The sequence below is a fragment of the Carcharodon carcharias genome, chromosome 5, assembly GCF_017639515.1.
Source record: "Carcharodon carcharias isolate sCarCar2 chromosome 5, sCarCar2.pri, whole genome shotgun sequence".
In the NCBI taxonomy this organism is placed as follows: Eukaryota; Metazoa; Chordata; class Chondrichthyes; order Lamniformes; family Lamnidae; genus Carcharodon; species Carcharodon carcharias.
The window spans coordinates 111,487,047-111,510,561 of NC_054471.1; the positions used below are offsets into that span (position 1 = coordinate 111,487,047).

At 41.4% G+C, this 23,515-nt stretch overlaps 1 protein-coding gene across 5 annotated transcripts in view; it reads left to right on the forward strand.

The window, feature by feature from the left end:
• The window catches only part of LOC121277978 (fibronectin type III domain-containing protein 5-like), a 288,355-nt gene that overhangs the window by 179,316 nt on the left and 85,524 nt on the right, over window positions 1–23,515 (forward strand). For all 5 annotated transcript variants that reach the window (XM_041187933.1, XM_041187935.1, XM_041187932.1 and 2 more), the window contains exon 4: window positions 21,980–22,069. In XM_041187933.1, the coding sequence (XP_041043867.1) occupies window positions 21,980–22,069 (90 nt within the window). The remainder of the gene's footprint in view (window positions 1–21,979; window positions 22,070–23,515) is intronic.

The window sequence follows — 23,515 nt, forward strand, 5'->3', positions numbered from 1 at the left end:
TTTTTGTTTTTGTTTTGGATTTCCAGCATCTGCAATTTTTTGCTTTTATCTCTGTCTTTCCCTTACTGCTAAATCTACGTTGCAGTGCTGATGATGTCATTGGACTGTGAGTTTGGTATCTTAATTAGGCCCTTACCTGCCCATTGTGGGAGTCTCATTCATGGCCTGCTTAAAAATTTAAAGGGTTGGTGTGCCTGTTTCTGATATTTAGACCCCTTGTCCCCATCCAACACTCTCCCAGCTGTTAGCTGATGCCTTGACTCCTGGTCAGAATCAGATATTGATAATTACACACTGAACATGGTGCTACTATCATTAGGCTGTGAGTATATTGTCCTATTAATGTTGTGTTGCTTATGTTGCTGTTCCTGTAATCGCAGATTGAAGTGGTATTTGACAATCTAGTCTTGCTGGAACAAGTACTGCTCCATGAAAATCTGCAATTTCCTCATTGTGCCCTAGTGCAATCTGTTTTCCAGCAATTGCCAGCAGCAAGTTCATTACGTATCTACCTGTGAAAAGTTTTCTCTGGCTGCACCTTATTGTTCTGATGTTTAACATTCAAAAAAAAAGGCTGCAGTTTGGCAATCCCAGAGAGATTTATGTCTGCCACTGCTTTGATAAAAAAAAGTACGACAGCAGAAATCCAATTTCCTGCAGCCTCTTCCCTGCTACAGTTATAGATCAAAATAACTAAGTTGTTGAGCTGAATTTTGCACCAGGTCAATGTTGAAGGTTTACAGTCGATGACAAATCTGTCCTTCACTACTGAGTGCAGGTCAGAAAAGAGATTTATTTTTATATTTCCTTGCCAATGTTCAATACCAATTGTTCCCCATTTCCCACCTCCCCACCCCCCCCAACATCTTCCCTCAGTTCATTGACACCTTCCTTACTGGGGGATTGGTCCAACGATCTCTGCCACCTGCAGTACATTGTTCATGTTGTCATTGCTAAGTCTGAACAGTGAGCAGAATATTCATGTGCTGAGGGCATCAGAACCAGGTCCAATCCTGAGCTGACCCAATGGTCACACATGCACTTCTAGTAGGTCCACTGGCTACCGCTCAGTATTACAAACCTCATCTAACCCAAAAAGAGTGAGCCCTGTTGCCGTACGCTCAGTACTACCTGAGCTGAAATCAGCTACATGGCACCAACCAAATAACAAACCTTTGACCCTTCTGATTCATATGACTCACTACCTAAATCCATTGAGCCACCCAAGAAACAATACTGAAGAAACTTTAAGTTATTTGACCATTTCCCTATTTCATTCTAAATGCCATATAAATAGCCATCCAAAGTTCAGGCACATCGAGACCCAATCTGCCACTATATATAAAGGGGGATAGATGGATTAAAACACTCTCAGCAATTTGTTGTTGAGAACAACTCTCCATCAAGTGGATAAGTTAGTTTTTTAAAGTCAATTTGTTCAATTGCTAAAGTTGTTGCTCTGCAAACACACAGGAGAGGACCCAAAGGTCTGAAGTAACTTTGGCAGAAGAGCAGCCAACGCCCTAGGAAAACACTTAAACACTGTTTACACCTTTTTTCCAGGGTTGCTGTAGGTTTTCCACTGGAGTTATAATCAGTGAACAACTTGAACATATTCACAGAATTTGTACTGGTAATAACTGCACAAGAAACTTACTCCAAACAAAATAAGAGCATTGCAGTTAGGGTGAATGAGCAGGAGAACCTCTGGAAATTCATCCCCATCGATTAGGGAAGTAACATAAAGAGGGAATTTCCATGATTGTTCTCCTGCTCATTTGGAATTGGCACTTTTCTGCAGTGATTGCCAATACAGATTCTGGCAGTAGATTCCAAATTGTTGCAATGTCTTAAAGTTTCTTCAAAGGAAATAATTGTTAATCATGCTGGCCTGTAACCTCTGAGCTCTGGGTGTCACAACTGAGGGTACCCCAAAGATGCTCTGGGGGAACCCCCAGGACCAGATGTCCCCAGATCACGATTATATGCCAATTTCCTGGGAAGCTCAAACTTCTGTTGCACAATTAACCCTGCAATGGGAACGATCCAAAATTACAATATAAATCACAAACTTTGGATGGTTCCAATTGTCTTACAGTAATAGTTACCCATAAGAAGATAGAAGAACTAAAATCACTTCTAACTTCCGGATAACTACAGTACTGACCCAACCACGGGACTAGCCCATCCCCAACCCCCCATGCCCCATCGACTACCCCATTCTCCCACTAACCATTCCCCCACTACACCCCCATTGCTGCTGACTACCCCACATGGGAGCTCCCCGACTACACCCCTGACCCTCCTGCAGGACCCCCCGACTACTCTCCCAATCCATGACTACCCCCCACACGGGACCCCCTGGCTAACCCCCCCAACCTCTACCCTCCCTTCCCCGACCATCCTCCTTATCCCTCCAATGACCACGCCCCTGACCACCTGATTCCCACAATCACTACCCCCTCACTGACCAGCCCCCACTGACCACCTGACCACTTAACACCCCCACTGACCATCCCCACTAACCACCCCTCCTACTAACCATCTACACCCCACCCCCCACCCCGGCACGGCTCCCCTCACAGACCAGCCCCCACTGACCATCCCCCTCCACTGATTAGCCCTTGAACAACTGACCCCTCCCAACTAATCACACCCTGGCCACCAGCCATCCCCCAACCATCTGGCCCCCCTCCACTGACTACCCTCCACTGACCACCCCTCCTACTGACCCGCTCACTGACCACTCCCCCACTAACCACAACCCACTGACCACCCCCTTGAGCCCCTCCCACTGACCACCCCCACAGACTACCCACCTCTGACCATCCGAACCCACTCTCACTGCCCATCCCCTGACTACCTGATTCCTGCACTGATCACTGAACCCACCCCACCATTGACCACCTGACTCCCTCAACCATCCCCATGAGCAATCACCCCCATGCCAGCTAGTGCCGTAAAAAAGGGGGCTTGTCTTCCTTACCTCTGATTCAGCTGCCCTTGACAGAAGGCATCAGGATCCTGCTGCACTAAACTGTTCTCACCCGGCCTGAGTCAGAAGGTCAGGCATGAAAGGAGCAGTTGGATTTCAAGGTAGAAAACTAGGAATGGAGTGGTAATCTGACTCCGATTACCACTCCATGAAAGTTACAGTCCGCTATTTTTATAGGTTTGTTCATCCAATCCATATTTCATTACTGTAACAATAATTACTATAGTATATTGTAAATAAAACCCTTGTTTTTAATCCCTGTAACATTGGAGTCATACCTAGCACAGAGAAAGATGGTTGTGGTTGCTGGAGGTCAGTCATCTCAGCTCCAGGACATCACTGGATTCCTCAGGGTGGTGTCCTCGGCCCAACCATCTTCAGCTGCTTCATCAATGGCCTTCCTCCCTCATAAGGTCAGAAATGGGGATGTTCGCTGATGATTGCACACTGTTCAGCACCATTCGTGACTCCTCAGACACTGAAGCAGTACATGTCCAAATGCATAAAGATCTGGACCAGGCTTGGGCTAACAGGTGGCAAGTAACCTATGTACCACACAAGTGCCAGGCAATGACCAATAAGAGAGAATCTAATCATCACCCTTTGACGTTCAGTGGTATTGCCATCATTGAACCCCCACTATCAATATCCTGGGGGTTACTATTGACCAGAAACTGAACTGAACTAGCCATATAAATGCTGTGGTTACAAGAGCAGGTCAAAGGCTAGGAATCCTGCGATGAGTAACTCACCTCCTGACTCCCCAAAGCCTGTCCATCTACAAAGCATAAGTCAGGAGTGTGATGGAATACTCCCCACTTGCCTGGATGAGTGCAGCTCCCACAACACTCAAGAAGCTTGACACGATCCAGGACAAAGCAGCCCACTTGATTGGCACCAAATCCACAAACTACACTCCGTCCACCGCCAATGCACAGTAGCAGCAGTGTGCACCATCTACAAAATGCACTGCAGGAATTCACCAAGGCTCCTTAGAGAGTACTTTCCAAACCCATGAACACTACCACTTGGAAGGACAAGGGAAGGAGATAGATGGGAACACCACCACGTGGAAGTTCTCCTCCAAGTCACTCACCATCTTGACTTGGAAATATATCGCTGTCCCTTCACTGTCACTGGGTCAAAATCCTGGAACGCCCTTCCTAACTGCACTGTGGGTGTACCTAAACCACATGGACTGCAGCGGTTCAAGAAGGCAGCTCAACATCACCTTCTCAAGGGCAACTAAGGATCGGCAATAAATGCTGGCCCAGCCAGCAAAGCCCAAATCCCAGGAATGAATTTAAAAAAACAACTGATTCATATTGAGCAGAATTTTAGTAAATTCATATAAAAGCGCAAAGTGTTTGCATTTACTTTAGGTTTAAAATCTTTAAAATCACACAGAAACAATTTGTGTTGTCATAACAACTTCACTTCCAGTCATGTGACCTTGAACTAAATCTAATGAGAAGTAGTGCATGAGCTTGAATCTAGGTCAGAGAACAAGACAGGATGAAACAGATGCTAGCTTTCCCCAATTCACAAAAGGGAAGTATGTAGTGGAATCAAATTTATACTCTAGATATACTGGGCCAATATAATATTTAATTCTGTCTAAATTCAATGTATTTATTTCCTAGCCTTTTAGACAAATTTTTCTGAGGAATGAAATTAGTTGTTATTCAATATTATTCCCTTGGGTTATCTCACATATTTTCCTCTTCCTCTACTGTAAATACTGGCACAAACTAATTATTTGATGTCTGTATTTCCCTACTTAAATTTCCAATCTCACCTTTGTGATATGAGCCAACATTTTTCCTGACCATCCATTTTGTCTTATTATATTGTAAAAGATTTTGTGATTCTTTGGATATCTCTTGCAAGTTTATTTTCATACTCCTGTTTTGTAACTATTACTATCTGCTTTGTTACCCTTTCTTGTTCTTTGTATGTCTCCCAGTCACCAGGATCTGTATTAGATTTTGCATTTTTGTACATGTTTTCTTTTACTTTTATGTGCTATCTTATCTCTTCTGCTATGCATGGCTTTTTTTTGACAAGCACACCTCTTGCCCTTTAGGGGGATTAACTAGTTCAGTACCATGTTGAATCCATTTTTTAAACACCACCCAATGCCTTCTGCTGTTTTACCCATTAACAGATCTGCCCAGTTACTATAGACGGCCTCTATCTCATCCCAGACTGTTAAATAATTTGCTTCCAACAATTCTTCATGGAGCTAATAGACAAATAGTAGTTATTGGCTTATAGAAATAATTTGGACTCAGGCCTCCCGAATCAGACTTTTCTATAATATATATACATATACATACATAAGTTTTATTTGTGACAGACTTCCAAATCAATCAAGCAGTAACATTTTATAACATTAAGGTTACTTTTTCACAGTGAAGCATCTTTGCATAGCAGAGGACACAGAAATTTCAATCATGCACTCTGTCCAGGTAGGTATCCAGCTGAATCTTGTTCATGTTGGGATCCTACTGTTCACCATGTACATAGGGACTCACTTTTTTATCTTTCCTTATCATTCTTCTCAAGGGTATGTAACAGTTAGTATTTCTCACAATTGCATTCCTTCTTGCTCCAACACCCATTGATTCAGTCATACCTCATAGACAGGCGGAGGTTTAGAATGGGGTTGGAACAGTCGATAGTTTGTAGAGTCAGGGGAATCCAGGGGAGATAGATTACAAGGATCTTCAGAAACTGACCCTCTCCTACAGATACAATACGCTTTTTTAATAAGGTTAATCATAAAGAAAGTGGAACTGGCAGCCAGAATGCAGACCATGGCACCTTGGAACAAGAAACTGTCCAAAGGAGGGAGGAAAGCTGATTTGGTAGTTATGGGGGATTCAATAATTAGGGGGACTGGATGGTGTCCTTTGTAAACAGCATCAAGAGTTCCACATGGAGCATTACCAGCTGGTGTCAGGCTAAGGGACATTTCAAACCAGCTCGAAAGGATATTGGAGAAGGATCCAGTCTTTGTGATCAATGTTGGGATCAACAAAATATGGAAGAGTAAGCAAGATGTTCTGCTTGGAGAATATCAGGAACAAGGAACTGAATTAAAGAACTGTACCTCTAGGATTATAATCTCTATCTTATTATCTAAACCACATGTGAATTGGCATAGGGATAAGCAGTTTTAGGCATTGAATATGTGGCTGAAGGAGCGATAAAGGAAACAGCGGTTCCATTTTATGGGACACTGGCACCATTACTGGGACAGGAAGGAATAGGGTTGTCACAAAGACTTTAAACTAATAAGTGGGAAGGAGAGCTCAGGTGGAAATGGTGGTATAAATAATAGTTCTAAAACAAACAAAAGAGAGGAGCATGTAGTTAAAGTCAAAAATGGTGCTTTAACATCCAGGTAAAAAGAAAACTAGAAGATTCAAAGCAATTAAACTATTAAGAGAATTTAGTGGCTTACTAAGAAATGAGTGAGTAAATCATCAGAGCAGAAGCACAGGTTAGGATGTGTGGACCAAATAAGTGTCCTTTAAGCATGGAATATAAGGAACAAGTTGATTGAATTGGAGGTGCAACATCAGCTTGGAGGATATGACATGGTAGCCATTGCTGAGATATGGCTGCAAGACAGTCAGGAGTGGGAGCCAAATATACCAGGGCTGAATTGTACGTTTGTCGGGCGTGCATGATTGGCGGACACAGAAGCGCTCGTGAAAAGCACTTCTGCCTGCAATGGGCCACCAACCGCAATTTCACACTGGCTGGCCAATTAACGGGCAGCCAGCATGAAACATGCCCAGGGGAAAGCTCAGCACTGCCGGTGGGGGCGGGAAGAGGGCGGGCACTGACGTCACTGCGTGTGGTGGTGGGCGCTTCCAGTGAGCTGCCTGAAGTCAGACAGCTGCCTCAGAGGGCTGCAGACCTCCAAATAATAAAAGAAAATACAGAAATGCTGCAAAAAATGTCCATGCAACAACCTGAAAGCATACCCCATTATAAATTATAAAGTCCCCAGATATTTCTTCTTATTTTAAAGCCGAACAGAGATTCCACCCCGTCCTTGGATGAGGTTTCATCAAGAATGTAAAGCTTGATTGGCCCATCCACCAACTGTAAAGTTGGACAGGCCTTGAAAAGTTGCTTTCAATTGGGCCATTAGTGAACTTAATTGCCCGCTTAATTGTCGGCGGGCACTCTTCCGACTTTTGTGCCTGTCTGCCAAGTGAAATATCATGCAAGTGGGCGATGACATCGGGGCGTTTGCCCGACGTCACCTCACGTGATTATACACCCGTTCAGGTTGGGTGCGTGCGGGACTTAAAATTTTGGCCCAGTTCTAAGGAAAGATAGGGAAAATGGTAAAGGGGGATTAAGGATGAAATCATTTCAGTGATGAAAGGATAGGACAAGAGGTATGCAGGCAGTGGAAACTTTAGGGGTAGAATTAAAAAATAAAAAATGATTTAAGATTGTTGTGATAGTTGTACACAGGCCCCCCCAGTAGCAGCTATGAAATGGTAGATTGTATAAATGCATAGAATAGGAAAGCATGTAGTAAAGGCAGAGTGGCTTTAATGGCTTAATTTAACTTTCATATAGATTTTGATAAGTAGACTAGTGCAAGTCAGAAAAATAGAGAAATGGTAATGGCTCCATAATGACTTCTGCAGCAATATGTCCTAGAACAAACAAGGAGGCATATCATTTTAGATTTAGTAATGAGTAATGAGCCAGATTTAGTTAATTGCCTAATGATATAAAAACATTTATCTAATAGCAACCATTATATGATCGAGTTCTATGTAGCGTTTTAAAGGGAGATTGCAAAAGAGCTATAAAGATACTAAATTGACTTCAGTGCAATGAAACAGAGACCTTCCACAGTTAACTGGGCAAACCTATTAAAGCGTTAATGGCAGAAGATCAGAGGGAGGTGATCAAAAATTAATGCAATGCAGGATCAATGTATACTCCTAAGAGGCAAGAATGTAACATACCAAAATAGACAGCCATGGATAGCTGAAGAGGTAAGAGAGCACAGCACAGAACTGACATGATGGCCCAAATGGCCTCCTTCTTCGAGACTTTAGTTAGAAAAGTTTTATACCTCAAAAGCCTAAAAATTTTCTATGCTGTAATGATTCTATGAACATAAACTAAAAGAAAAAAAATCATAGAAAAAAGCACAAATCTTGGTGAATGGGAAAGATACAAAGACCAACAATGGGGAGAAAACAGGTAGTAGGATCTACAAAAGGGAGTATGAAAGGAAGCTTGCAAGGGATATTAAAATCAACACAAAAAATGTTACCATAAAGTAGGAAAAAGAAGGTGGGCAGAGCAATGTAGGCCGCTTAGAGAACTGATGATGGTGATATTGTCAATGAAGATAAAGAAATGGGGGATGTGCTGAATAATGACTTTGTGTCGGTATTTATGTTAGAGGTAGACGTCAGCATTCCAGGCATCCCAAAGAAACTATTATTGAATCATAGACAGGGATTCATCAAATTTAGTATAAACAAAATAACAGTAATGAAAAAAAATAATGGTACTAAGGAGTAACAGATTCCAGGGCTAGATGGCTTCCAAACCAGCATTTTAAAGGAAGTTGTGTCAGATTTTTAGGCATTTGAGGTATAAAACTTTTCTAACTAAAATCTCAAAATTCCGAATTCTTAATTTCTAACACCAGGGTTCTCAGTTGTGCCTGACCTAACAAAGTACAAAAACTAGTGTTTATGGACCAAGCAGAATTTATTAAGCAAGATTTTACATATACTTAACAAAAAAACAGGGAAGACAACATGGAAAATTCTCATCCCTGAAATTCCTAGGGTTCCTTGAACATTGCCAGCACTAGTGGGCCAGGGTTTTATGGTCCCTCCTACCCGGCAGGATAATACGGTCCTGCGAACTGAATGGAGATTTAAATGGCTCGCTGCGTTTGCCGGGGGGAAACATGCCACAGTGGGACTGTAAAATCCTGACCGTGATGTCTTTCTCTTCTTCTGTCTCTGAAGTGATGTTGAACTGTGTCTCAGAAGAGCCATACCACAGAAGCCATGGTTAAACTGTGCCAACAAAGATCCCAATTTTCCAACTTTTGTCCCCCATCTCCCATTATTCCAGAATCCCTTACTTGGAAATAGTCCCAATACACCTCTTTCATTGGCTAGGGTGAGAATCATCTGATGTCACCCCACCTCTGTAACTAGAGTCATGTAGACTAAAGACAAATGTTCACCCCTTGTTCCATGGGCCCACTGAGTTTACATTTCATTATGAACAAATGCTACATCCTTTAGATAAAGATTACCAATGTATAAACAATGTCACATCCTCTTGTCAATAGTATACCTATCGTAAACATTCACATCAACATACTCTAACCCATAAACATTAAAACCATTAAGAATAAATGTTAGAAACACTTTCTGCCATAATGTCAAAACTGAAAGAAAAGTTTCCCTCTAATACAGATGTTCTGCCCTACAAATATGGTTAATCAATTAAATCAATGCACGGGTTTTGTTTAAAGATAGTGTCATCCTAAATTAAGTTACCTTTCAACCATTTCTTCAAGGCTGATGAAAAGACTCTTAATTGCCCACAGTACGATTAAGACAACATACAACTGCATGAATCGAGACTCTCGGGCAACTTAAAGTCATAAATCCATTAAGTGTAGCTGCCTTCCTGTACCTCAACTCGCAGAAATTCAAACTGAACTATTTAAAAAGTGGCTAAAATAAAACCCATAGATGTTACTTCAGACCAACATAAGTCCTAAAAATTAGTAGTATTATCAAAATCTCATAGTAGGTAGGAACGTTACAGTTGCCCTAACAATAATATTCTAAAGTTCTCTCGATTCAGAAACTGTTTCTTTGGATTGGAAAGTTATAGAAAGTATGTCACACTGCTGTTTAAGAAAAATGACAGAAGAAAACCTGGAATTATAGACTACTTACTCCAACATCTGTCACTAGAGTCTATAATTAGGGATAGGGTGATTGGACGCCTTGAAAATTTCCAAGCTGATCAGCCAATGCCAACGTGGATTTGTAAAGGTCATACATGATGAATCTGATCGAATACTTTGAGGACGTGACTAAATAGAACATAAGACCATAAGAATTAGGAGCAAGAGTAGGCCATGCTTCCCTTAGCCTTCTTTGCAATTCTGTATGATCAAGACTGATCTCCTGCCTCAACTCCATTTTCCTGCCCACTTTCCATTTCCCTTTGATTCACTGAGAGACCAAATATCTAACTCTCCTCAGCCTTAACTATATTCAATGATGGAGCATCCACACCCACTGTGTAGAGATTCACAGCACTCTGAGTGAAGAAACTTCTCCTTATCTGACCTAAGTGATTGACCTGTCATCCTGAGACTGTGTCCCCATGTTCTAGATTCCCCAGCCAAGATAAACAGTCTCTCAGTGTCTACTCTGTCAAGCTCCTACAAAATCTTTTATGTTTCAAATGAGATTAGCTCTCATTCTTCTACAATTCGGGAGGTATAGGCACAATTTACTTAGCCTCGCATTTCATAGGACAATCCTCTCATTCCAAGAATAAATCTAGTGAACCTTTGCTGTACTGCCTCCAATACAAATATATCCATCCTTAAAAATGGAGAGCAAAACTGCACACAGTACTCCAGGTGTGGTCTCACCAAAGCCCTGCAAGACTTCCTTATTCTTGTACTACAACCCCTTGAAATAAAGGCCAACATGTCAATTGCTTGCTGTACCTGTATGCTAATTTTCAGTGTTATTTTGATCCCTATAGAGACCAATAACTTTTAAAAAGAGATATGAGTTTCCCAGTGACCAATAGAAAGAACCATACTACTTAAGATGTCACGTTTAAGACTTTTACTGTAACATACAAAGTAAAATCAACATTATTTAGGCAACTAATACACTAAACTAAAGAAAAGCTACTTCTCCATTAACTAACACATCCGAAATACCTTACAACCCATTTGTATGTTACGTCACACTCCCAACAGATATGTGGTCCTGAAAATCTATGCTCCTCCCAGCTTTCCAGCAGATTCCCTTCTCCCTGCCACACCAAAACGAGTCTTCTACTGTCCCTTTGAAAGTCATTCTACTCAGGCTTCTGAGAATCCCTGAACAACCTACCAGCAGCAAAACAACCTGCGACAACTCCTTGGGTCCTTAAAACTCCACTAGACTGGCATGGGGGTGGGAACCTGAGTGGGGAGACACAAGAGAGGAAAACAAAGATAGGAATGAAAGACAGAAAAATAGAAAGCAAAGTGGAAAGCAGAGGAAACAAGGGCTAGCAGCAAATAGGACCATAGTACAAAAAAACGTGTAAATATATTAAAAAGACAAGTCTAAAGAAAGGCACTGTATCTGAATGCAGGAAGCATTCACAAAAAGGTAGACAAATTAACATTGCAAATAGATGTTAACGGGTATGATATCAATGTGATTACAGAAACATGGCTGCAGGGTGACCAAGGCTGGGAACTGAATATCCAAAGGTACTCGATATTTAGGAAGGACAGGCAAAAAGGCAAAGGAGGTGGGGTGGTGTTATTAATTAAGGATGAAATTAGTGCAATAGTGAGAGAGGATATTGTGTCAGAAAATCTAGATGTAGAATCAGTCTGGGTGGAGCTAAAGAGCACCAAGGGTCAGAAAACATTAGTGGGAGTTGTTTATAGGCATCCAAGCAATAGTGATAAGGTAGGGGACAGCATTAAACAAGAAATTAGAAATGCATATAACAAGGGTGCTATTGTAATCATGGGTGACTTTAACCTACATATAGACTGAGCAAATCAAATTAGCAATAATATTGTGGCATGTAGATCAGACAGTGCGATATGCTCACCAGATTGTGATCCCAAGGCTACTCTAAAGCTGAGTGCCTCCAAGGTGTGTGTTTCTGCACTAGTGGAGAGTGTGGGTGAGCGCTGTGATGGGACTTCAAGAGGGTGCCTTCAGATTCCTCTTCAGAGGTATGTTTGGGGCCTGTTGGGGGCTCTGGGTCATGGACTCCATCGGCTATTTCCAAGATGTGTCTACGGAAGCAAGGGGAGATAATTAGTGCATGGCAGTGGCCTGTGAAACAGGACACATCACTCACAGCATGGTTGTCTGATGAATGTTGCAGTGCTGGATCCTCACTTGGTGGAGCACCACCGACCTCACCATCAGCACAGGATCGGTCCAGGTTATTGCTGGCCAGTTGGATGGCTCTCTTTTCAAAGTCCATGAGGACTTTGATTTCAGGTATTCCTCCACAGGTCTGTGAGCTCTCCCTCTTATTTTGTGCCAGTTTGTCCTGCATGAATGGAGATGGAGAAAGTGTAAGCAGGACACCTGCCAGACCAGATGATAAGTATGCTTGGCATGTGTGGGTGGTTAGTGGTCCCATGGACGGGATGAGGACAATGAAAGTGTGTATGAGAGAGTGAATGGTGATGTCGCTTGAACTGACGGTGAGTGAGTGTCCTGTGGATGTTTGATGGGTTTGTGAGTGTGTGAGTTGAGAGTGATGAGAAGAGTGATTTACCCTGGCAGAATGGAAGAGATCATTTATCCTCTTGCAGCACTGGACGGCTGTCCTCTTTTGGGAGGTGCTGGTGCTGACCACGCTGCCACCACCTCCCAAGCCTTGTTGGTCACGTTGCTGCCCATACTGCGGCCGGAGCAGGTTTAGAGGACATCGCGGCAGGCCTCCACAGCGTCCAAAAGGTGTTTCAATGACGTGTCATTAAACCTGAGGGCTGCAGACATTTTGCCTTTCGGTGGACATCCTCCCTGCAGTAGTCCTGGGCTGGAAGCACTGAAATATGTGCACACAGCTGAGCTTTAAATATGGTGCCAAGCATGATGAAGCGGCAAGGTGATGGCCTGCCAGTCGAAAGAGAGCCTGCTCGCCGTGGAATTGGTGTATTTCCCATTAGTAATGCAGTGGGTTTGGGACGTTACAGCATGAAGAGCCGCCATTGCGGCTAGCAGATGAAACATCATTTTACCTGCCCGCTACCGCCCTTAGTGCAAACTTGGGACAATTCTGCCCTCTGTGTCAGACCAAAGCCTGGAAATGAACAGAATCCTGTGACACTGTGCTCAAGGAGACTAAAGCAGAGCTGACAGATTCCGAGGTACTGACACACTTTGACCCCTTCTTACCTCCACAACTTGCATATGATGCATCACCTAATGGAGTTGGGGCCGTTGTTTCACACATATGATATCAAATATCAAAAATCTACTTTGCATGGTAATGCGGATGGCCTTTCAAGGCTGCCCCTACCAATCAGCCACGTGGACACTGCTCAGCAAGACATCTTCTACTTTGCGCACACGGAGAGCACACCCATCACTTCAGGCCAAATCAAGAAGGCCACTTGAGTGAACCCAGCATTGTCCAAAGCCATGGACCTTGTGATGCATGGCAACTCTTCCTCAAACTTCGCAGGCCTACCTCCTCAGTCTAGCTTGACTGAAGTTGAAGTCATCTCACCTTCACCTGCATTAGACACAACTTCATATTCTGCTACAAGTCCTAAGTTGTCATCAGTCTCCAATGAACATTACTCTGTAAAAGCACCAGAGGCCCAACATAATCCACTCTGTGAGAGAAGACCTCCTGAGTGTCTAAGTTATAGTTCAGGTGAACCCATGTGTTTTTTTGGTGCAGGATATTCCCAAGGGTTCAGCTGGGAATAGAGGCAGTCTCCCCTCTTTCCCTCGTTCAGAAAATATTTTGTTGAACTGACATTTCCAATAAGGGGGAGGAATATGTCTTGTTTAGCTTGCTGTACTTGCAAGTCAGTGCATTATGGGATCACAGAATTCATCTTGTTAGTTCAGTTGCTGAAGTAAAATAAAATGGAAGCTGCAGTGTTCAATCACTTCCATGCCTATTGATTAATCTTTGAAAAGTTATCAGTATTCAAACATAACAGGGTGACTGCAGATTTCTTCCTCTCGCCTCAAGCTAAGCAAATCTTCTAGCTTCTTTTCCCCTTGCCAACTCCAAGTGAGGTACACAAGACCAAATCTGCAACCAGCCTCTGAAAAACACCCAGATAAATTCAATAAAAGAACCCTCTCTTCCGCACAGCACATATCCATGGCAATTTGGCATCATTTGTGATGTTCCAAACAGAAATGTAAATTAACTATCTCTTACCTTCAAATCAACCCCTTTGATTATGTGAACCACGTGACTAATTTATATCTCTAATGGATATGATTGCCCTCTCTCCAGACTCCCTGATTCCACTAAGAGGTCCAGGGATGGGTCATCCATTGTTCACGTTTTCTCACTTCTAACTGTGTCCTTATAAGAAACACAGGTTACCTTTTAATAGTAATTAACCTAGACCTGTTTGATTTGCATCCACTTAGGGTTGCTTACTAAGTTATTAATCAGAGTTTTACATTTATCTCACATTTAACACTTTAATCACCAACCTAAAAGTTATATTCCTACAACTAAAAGTTATAACTCTAAAACACATGAATTATGGAATCATATATTCACAACAAACTACACAATCCTACAACAGGGTATAAAATCACAGAGTCTACAGGATGGAAATGGTAAAGTTTGGAGGTGCTCACATCTGAAGGAATCCACCATCGATACATCATTGGCAGATGGAGGACACAAAGCATGACAGGGCTGGAGATGATGTTCAGCACTTCTCCTCTGTTCCCCCCTTATATTAAACTATCTCCTTCTCACATACTATATGGCAATCAGGTACTGCATAGTACTGCCTTTCATCTGGCACTTCCAACTTCTAGCTAACTCTTGTTCTTCTCACCTTTTTCAAAGTCCACCAGAAATTCCAGGCTAGCTACACCAGAAGTTGAGGAATGGAACCATTCCAAAGTTCACCTTCACTTGCTCTGATTTTAATAAATACCAACTCAAATTTGCACCTTATGACTGTACATGGTGGGTTAGAGGGGTCAGCACAGTGTGAATCACTCAACACAAGTGAATAGAAGAAAATGCATATGGAAAGGATAACCTTGTTGCAGATAGCATAGCTGAACACCTGACAGGGCCTAGTCCATAAAAGAAGACTGATAGCCATGCATCAGCAACTGCTCGATGCATTGAATTGCCTGCCAGGGAGCCTGTTCACAAGGTCAATCAGATAAATGTTATGATGCGGGTGTTTAAGTACTGTATCCCTACCCAAGCAAGGTTTGGCTATCTGAGTTGCTGGTCATGTCAGGTGTTTGTGAAGGTCCGATAGCTTTACTGCATTTCCATCTTATAAGATGCATGCATTTGCTGGATTACTTTTATTTGAAATATGCATTTGCTTCTTACTAGCTATTATTTATTTTTTAAGGATATCACACTCAGGGTTTTCTGGCCTTTTAATCCCCAGGCAGTGCACAAACTGGCTGTAAATGCAAGTTTATGACTTTTTTCAGGTCCCATTCAATACTACCCTAGCTAACCACTAGTGAGCATATGAGGAAGACCTTAAGATGACTGCCCTGTGATCATTCCCTGAGTCACTAGGACAGCAGTTTCCTCCACAGAAGTGATGGTCAGGCCAAATCTATGCTGCTTCACACTGCAATATTACACCTTGGCATTCTAATACATAATAATAACCTGTCACCTACATTTCTCACATGCTACATAACAGTGCAAAGACAGTTTATACATTGACTTCACAGACAACGTAAGGAATGACACAATTCAGTAGCAATATAAATATTGACAATAGAAACACAGACTCAAAACAGCAAGCAGCACCATGCTAGAAAAGCCTTGAATTGATTACAGCCTGTTTCCAGATCAGACTGCTGCAATGAATCATTTTCAGAAAAGTCTAAAATAAATAATCCGTAACACATTATAGACTATAGTTCACTGTATCTTGCACATTTTCTTGTGATGTCTGCACTCCTTGCCACCTGTGAATTGCCTTGAAGTTTGGGGAGAGAAGGTTGATGTCTCAACCATGCACTTTTCTGTTGCCAGTGCCATACGCAGCAGGAAGAAAAACAATATTGCTGTGTGTGTGTGTGTGTGTTGGGGGGAGGGTGGGGGTGTGCTTCAGTCTTTATTCTCCACTAAAGTGTAATGTTTTAGTATAGATCCCTGGTGGTCAGCCTTGGCTTGGTTGATAGCACTTTTGCCTCTGAGTCAGAAGATTGTGGGTTCAAGTTTCAACCTAAGACTTGAGCATTATTCTAGGTTGATACACTTCAGTGCACACTGAGGGAATGCTGCACTGCATAAGACATTTAAGCCAAGGTCTGGTCTCTCATGACACTATTTCGAAGAGAACAGGATGATTATTCCTGGTGCCCTGGCCAATATTTATCCCATAATCAACATCACTGAAAAAAAAGATTATGTGGTCATTATCACGTTTCTGTATGTGGGAGCTTGCTATAATCAATTTGGCTAATAATCAAAATCAGAGAGCACTGAGCCTAATTTGATACCATCATTAATGTATCAGTGGAGAAGAAAATGGAACTGGGTATCCCCGGAGAATGAGATTGAAGGCACCAATTTGTCATGACTGAATGTCAGGAAATGAATCTGCTCAATTCTTTACCAGAAATTGTCTACAACAACATCATTAGGATTGCCTACATTGATGTGGTTAATTAGAAATGTCTGTTGGTGTTATGTGTTATTCCATGTTAAAAACTGATCAACCAAATGTTTTTGCAACAGGTATTAGTGTAAAACAAAATCAGCTCAATTGCAGAACATTCTCTGGTTGTTTAAATTTTAATTTCTGTTAAATACTGTAGAGAAAATGTAACTCCCTGAAGGTTCAGCTATTAACATCAGCATTATCTGATCTACAAAGTTCAATAAGTCCAATGATCAATTCTCAATCTGTGTTGAGCTAGCTGATTCCAGCCATTGAAGCCTCAGGAGTGCTACAACTTGTGTCAGTGCCCCTTGGTTGGGAAAGGGAAACTCACTTCGCATTTCAACTCCTGGTTACTATCCAGTACATTCCACGAGCAAGTGGGTTTTTGTTGATATCAAACAAGGGCTCATCTATGATAGCTCTCAGTGGTAAGATACAATTACAACTCGGGGGTTGTAAATAAAAAAGTGTTCATTAGAACTGAAAGGTTGAGTGTCTGGAACCATACACTGGCAGGAGCCTGGAACCACATCCCAGCATGAAAATAGGAGCAGGAGTAGGCCATTTAACCCCTTGAAATGGATCTGCATTAAATCATGGCTGATCTGCAACCTAACTCTGCCTTTGCTCCATATCCCTTAGTATCTTTGGTTATCCATCTCAGTTTTAAAATTAACAATTGATCTAGCATCAGTTGCCATTTGTGGAAAAGAGCTCTGAACTCCCACCACCCTTTGCATGAAGAAGTATTTCCTAATAAGTCTGGAACTGTACCCTCACATGAATCTGGACACACACTGTAGCATGAAACTAAACCCACAGTGTAATATGAAACTGGACCCACACTGTAGCATGAATCTGGACCCATACTATTGTGTAAAACTGGACCCACACTGTAGCATGAAACTGGACCCACACTGTAGCATGAAATTGGACCCACACTATTGTGTGAATCTGGACTCACACTGTAGCATGAATCTGGACCCACACTGTTGTGTGAATCTGGACCCACACTGTAGCATGAATCTGGACCCACACTGTTGTGTGAATCTGGACCCACACTGTAGCATGAATCTGGACCCACACTGTGTGAAACTGGACCCACACTGTAGCATGAATCTGGACCCACATTGTAGCATGAATCTGGACCCACATTGTAGCATGAATCTGGACCCACACTGTAGCATGAAACTGGATCCACACTGTAGCATGAATCTGGACCCACATTGTAGCATGAATCTGGACCCACACTGTAGCGTGAATCTGGACCCACACTGTAGCATGAATCTGGACCCACACTGTAACATGAAACTGGACCCACACTGTAGCGTGAATCTGGACCCACACTGTAGCATGAATCTGGACCCACACAGTAGCATGAATCTGGACCCATACTGTAGCATGAATCTGGAACTGTATCCTCACATGAAATTAGAACCACACACAAGCTGGAAATTCTGGAAAATTTGATAATTAACTGGAGGAAAAAATGGGTTAGTGTTTTGGGTACGACCATCATTCCAAACATTAACCAATTTTCAGTTGCTAATCAACCCCCTATGCATTACCAGCATTTTTATATTTATTTCTGATTTCCAGTATGCGGAATTCTATGCTCAGATTGGAAAGGTTTTACAAAAAATATTACTTTATTCAGAATGTTATTGTTCTAATATGGGAGTTCAATTTATAAAGCAATTATTTTTTGTTTGCTTATGTGACAGTAAATTACTTTGTGATGTATTAATCACCCTTCAGTTCTTCTGCCATTATGTAGAGACAAATTTGTTTTTATAAATGCTAATGAAATTGAAGGAGACTATACTTCAATAGACAATTTAAATGACTAATAAGTATTCACTTCTGGCCCTGCCTGAATGATTTTTCCCTGTGTGCACATTCAGGCCACTTTGAAGTTAATAGTTCTGTGTTGATCATGCAAGATCATTCTAAATCCATTTTTGAAACCACCACAGTCAACCAGTAAATTTATTCATCAATTACTTAGCCATAGAGACAGAAAGATTCCAAGTTTGATTCGCTGACCTCAGCCAGCGAGGCCATGTTAATGCTATAATCATTGTCAATGTCCCTGGGTTTAAGAGCAGAAAATCAGTGAAGATTCCAACTTTCAATCACGATCCAACAACCCCAAGTGGAAGTGTAAATTTTTGGATGTTGGTTGAGGAGAGCTTTATAGGTAAAGCTGATATGTTCCCACAGTCAAATAGTCTACTGATGCTCACTGTCAAGGATTTTATGTGAATTTCCGCAAGATATGGTATCGTGGCTAAAACCTCTGGAAAATTAGCCCAGCATGGGATAAAAATGCCCCCCAAAACTGAAGAGCTCTAGAATGACTTTCTCCCCTCCTTCATGCATTAATTCATCGCCAAAACTACCAAATGAAAGCCCATTTCCACTAAATGACAGCATGACAATTGGCCTGAAATGAAGTTCTTGATTGTATGGGTTCCACTGTAGTAATCGCAACAATGTAACAATATAAAACTTTTAGCTAAGAGCTCCCGGAAGTTTAACCTTTTAGAGCAGGAAGTGTTAATGAATTATCCTAGCCTCTAATGAGCATGAATTAATGCTACGTAGAAAAAAGGGGGAGGGGGGGAGAGAAAAGCTGACTTGCTGGTATAAAAGGAAGCCAGCACACTGAGAAGCTGATGTGCTAAAGAATAAGATCCTGTCAATGCTCTGTCTCTGAGGATGCAGCAAATAGAAATGCACAGAATCCAACAGAGTAACAATTCAATTAAAAATAATATAAAATGAAAAACACCATGTTTGGGCTCTCTATGATTTTAGTATGTTCACACTTGATGATTAGTGCATGACGAAATAGAGGAGGTCTGGAGGTTGGAGGCCACAATGATACCTATTATAAGAACTCCAAGTTGTAAGAACAGATGCATGAGTTAGGGACTGAATATTGTTATTGTGAAGAGCTTGGACCTAGTCTAGTTAAATTAGTTATTTAAGATAAATAGGGTTGGTAATACTAGAGCACTTGAATCACATAGCAGCTAGATTTCCAGTTTTCTGCCTCTACTATGGTGACTGTGGGAGAATGTCTATTGAAATTCAGCCCCATGAAAAGTAGGGTTATTATTAATTAAAAAGAATGTACCTGGACAGAGCATGTTTCAGTGAATCTTATATGCAGCTGAATAATAATGGATTTGGCTTAGCTGGAACAGCGGAATTACTATATGGCTTGGTTCATGTAACTAGAAAGAATTACTGCAAAGCTATCATCAAAGTAAACTCTGTAGGATAATTCCGGCCTACAAATATAAAAAAAAGTCTAATGTTTAACTAGTGGGAGCCACTCTGGATAAGTACATATTAGTGATAAAAGTAACAATCAGCACCTTTGATGACTCCACTGTTAGTCTTACATTTACCAGTAAAGCCATATAGAAATGTAATAATGCCCTTTAAATATAAAAATGCAATACCCAGATATCCTAAGACAATAACAGATATGGTGGGATATTGTTTTAATAACATAAGGAATTCATGATGAAACAATTTTGGATTTTGGATATAGTCCCTTTTGACAAGCTATTCAATATAAACAGGGTTTGCAGTAAGTCAAAAACAAAAGTAGCTGGAAAAACTCAGCAGGTCTGACAGCATCTGCAGAGGGGAACACATTTAACGTTTCAAGTCCATATGACTCTTCATCAGAACTAAGGAAAAATAGGAATGAGATGAAATATAAGCTGGTTGAGGGAGGTGGGACAGGTAGAGCTAGATAGACTCTCTCCTCCATCCCCAACCCCTTTCCAATCCCCCTTTTTCCAATAATTTATATATTTTTAATATATTTTTCTTTTCCCACCTATTTCTATTATTTTTAAACGTATTTCTATTCATTGTTTTATCTCCACCTTTTAGCCCATTTCTATCCCTTCCCCCCACCCCGCCCCCACTCGCGCTATCTGTTACTTGCTTGTCCTGCTTTCTACCCTTAATGTCACCATTAGTACATTCCATAGCTAATATCACCACCGTCAACACCCCTTTGTCTTTTTGTCTATGACATCTTTGGCAATCTCTTCTTTGCCTCCACCTATCACTGGCCTTCTACCCAGCTCTATCTGTTCCACCCCCCTCAACCAGCTTATATTTCATCTCATTTCTATTTTTCCTTAGTTCTGATGAAGAGTCATATGGACTCGAAATGTTAACTGTGTTCCTCTCCGCAGATGCTGTCAGATCTGCTGAGTTTTTCCAGCTATTTTTGTTTTTGTTTCAGATTTCCAGCATCCGCAGTATTTTGCTTTTATCTTAGTTTGCAGTGAGTCATTGTCATTGAGGGAGAAACTTAAAATACTGTTAATAAGAGCTACAAGTGAATGAACAAAGATTCTCAGCAGCAAGGTTTCTAGAATAAAAGATAGGTTTATAAATGCAGGTCACAAAATATCTGAGACACAAACCTGTAAGTGCGTCATTAATGAGAAATCTCAACAGTTCATTTTACACCATAGGAGTAATCAGATGAAGGTAGGATCATTTACAATCATCTTTGGTTTTATAAGCTAGTTTCCTAAAGGAACATTAGTGTAAACAGAAGCTTGCCTGATGATGTCGTGGAGTTTGGAGGGAAGACTTCATTCAATGTATTCAGCTGCAATTTATTCTTCCTGTTCTAAGTTAAAGATGCAGTGTTAGAAATGTTTGCCTGGAAGGCCATAAAATACTGGAGATAAATGATTTTCAGATCAAAGTATCAAATTTAATGATGGCTTTTACATTTGGATTTCCTGTGGAGTGATGGATCCAGTTAATGCCCATCATTGCCCAAAGGATTTAATTGTGTCTTTTTGGGGCCCCATAAATTTTGGGAACAGTGTTAATTTTTCCAAGAATGTTCACACTTAATAATGTGTTCAATTATTCACTGCGTTGAAATCCATTAGACAGTCTCCTCCTCCATCAGGCACCATGTCCTAACAGGGCATCAGTGACCATGGATTTCCATTGGATTGGTCCATAATTATGCTTGGCAAAATATTGCAAAAGTTTGCTGTTGCCTTCTGCAGTATGGCAGGAAACTCCCACTCTTTACCATCTGGCATATTGGAAGGATTTACAGGTTGTCACTCAACCTGTTTGGCCACATTATGAACACATCTTCCTTAGCCATCAAGCCCTAGAGTGGGACTTGAACCTAGAGCTTCTGGCCCAGGGGTAGGGATGCTACCACTGTGCCACAAGACCTCCCATTAAACATTAGCCTTGCTTATTTTAATTGTCACTGGATTTTGAGAACTAAGCACTTTGCTTTTCTTTGTCTGCAGATGATCCGACAGTGCAGGAAATGAACAGAAACTTGCCATTGCAGACAGGAGAGATGATCATTATTGTGACAGTTCTGATCATGTGGGCAGGTAAGTAGCTCTTGTGGTCTGTCAGCTACACTTCTGCTAACTTAGTTATCTATTCATATACAGTATGTATTTGTTGATTTACTTAAACCAAAATTGATGACTTCTGACAATATTTGGCAAAGAGCCTTTGGGTCTGAGTGATCCTGTTGCACATCAGTCTTTTACTGCTCCTACTTCTCCCTCTGCCTGTGGAGAAACTCCATGGACTTTAAACAACGCTTTCCAGCAAAAGATCAAGTCTTCATTGGTAAGTTCCTAATTCCGCATCCATTGGCTCTTTGATGCAATGATCTATTCTTCTATGGTAGCTAACATGAGTAAAACTCATTGATACAATTCAAACTGGGGAAACCAAACTTTTACACTATATTTGACAACTGGAGGAATATACACCCAACAATGTGTTAGATTACTACCATACTACCCCACTATATCATCTAAAGTACACAGATTGCAAGTATACCAACATAGTACTTCATTGGTGAACCCAAATATCATTATTTTTCACAAAGTAAGCTATTTTCACAATGTTCTACGGTAGCTAGACCATGAAAGTGTTTTGTAATTCTGTTTAAATATATGATAATTATCTGTTGTCAAAGATGAGATTATATAATTACAGGAAGAAAATGGTCACAATCTCATATGAATGTAAGGACCAGTTATTGAATAAAGCCACAATTGAAAACGTCATTTTTACTGATTAGAATAATAAATAAGAAGAAAAAGTTAACTGATGCTTTTCTGAAGTCAGCCTCAGGTTTATGAGACAGTGGTCGAATTTAATATAGGCAACGAGTGTCTTGCCCACTGGTTGGAGAAACGAGGGGAGTCCCAGGACACTTTTATCCAGGAAGCCCAACATTATTTACTTCCAATCAGGCACTTATCTGGACAGCAATGAGCCCCTGTTATGATATGGCAGGTGGTAATTGCTAGGCTGACCAAATCCCAAAGGGAAACTTCATCAAGCTATCACAACAATTTGCAATTTGTATTTTTATTATGAGAAAGTGTGTGTACTGAATTCATAAGTAAAGATTCCACTACTACTTCTGGAGATTTTTTTTTTATTCAGTCACTGGATGTGGGATTCGCTGACTAGGCCAGCATTTATTGCCCATCCCTAGTTGCCCTTGAGAAGGTGAGCTGCCTTCTTGAACCGCTGCAGTGCATGCGGTATAGATACACCCACAGTGCTGTTAGGAAGGGAGTTCCAGGATTTTAACCAGCGACAATGAAGGAACAGTGATATATTTCCAAATCTGGTTGGTGAGTGCTCAAAGGATCATCCTCTGCCATTTACACCAATTCCAATATGATGCCACCACCAAAAACATCTTCCCCTCACCGTCGTCAGCATTCCATAGGGACCATTCCCTACGGGAAACCATGGTCCACTGCTCCATCACCCGCAACACCTCATACCCTTTCCACGGCACCTTC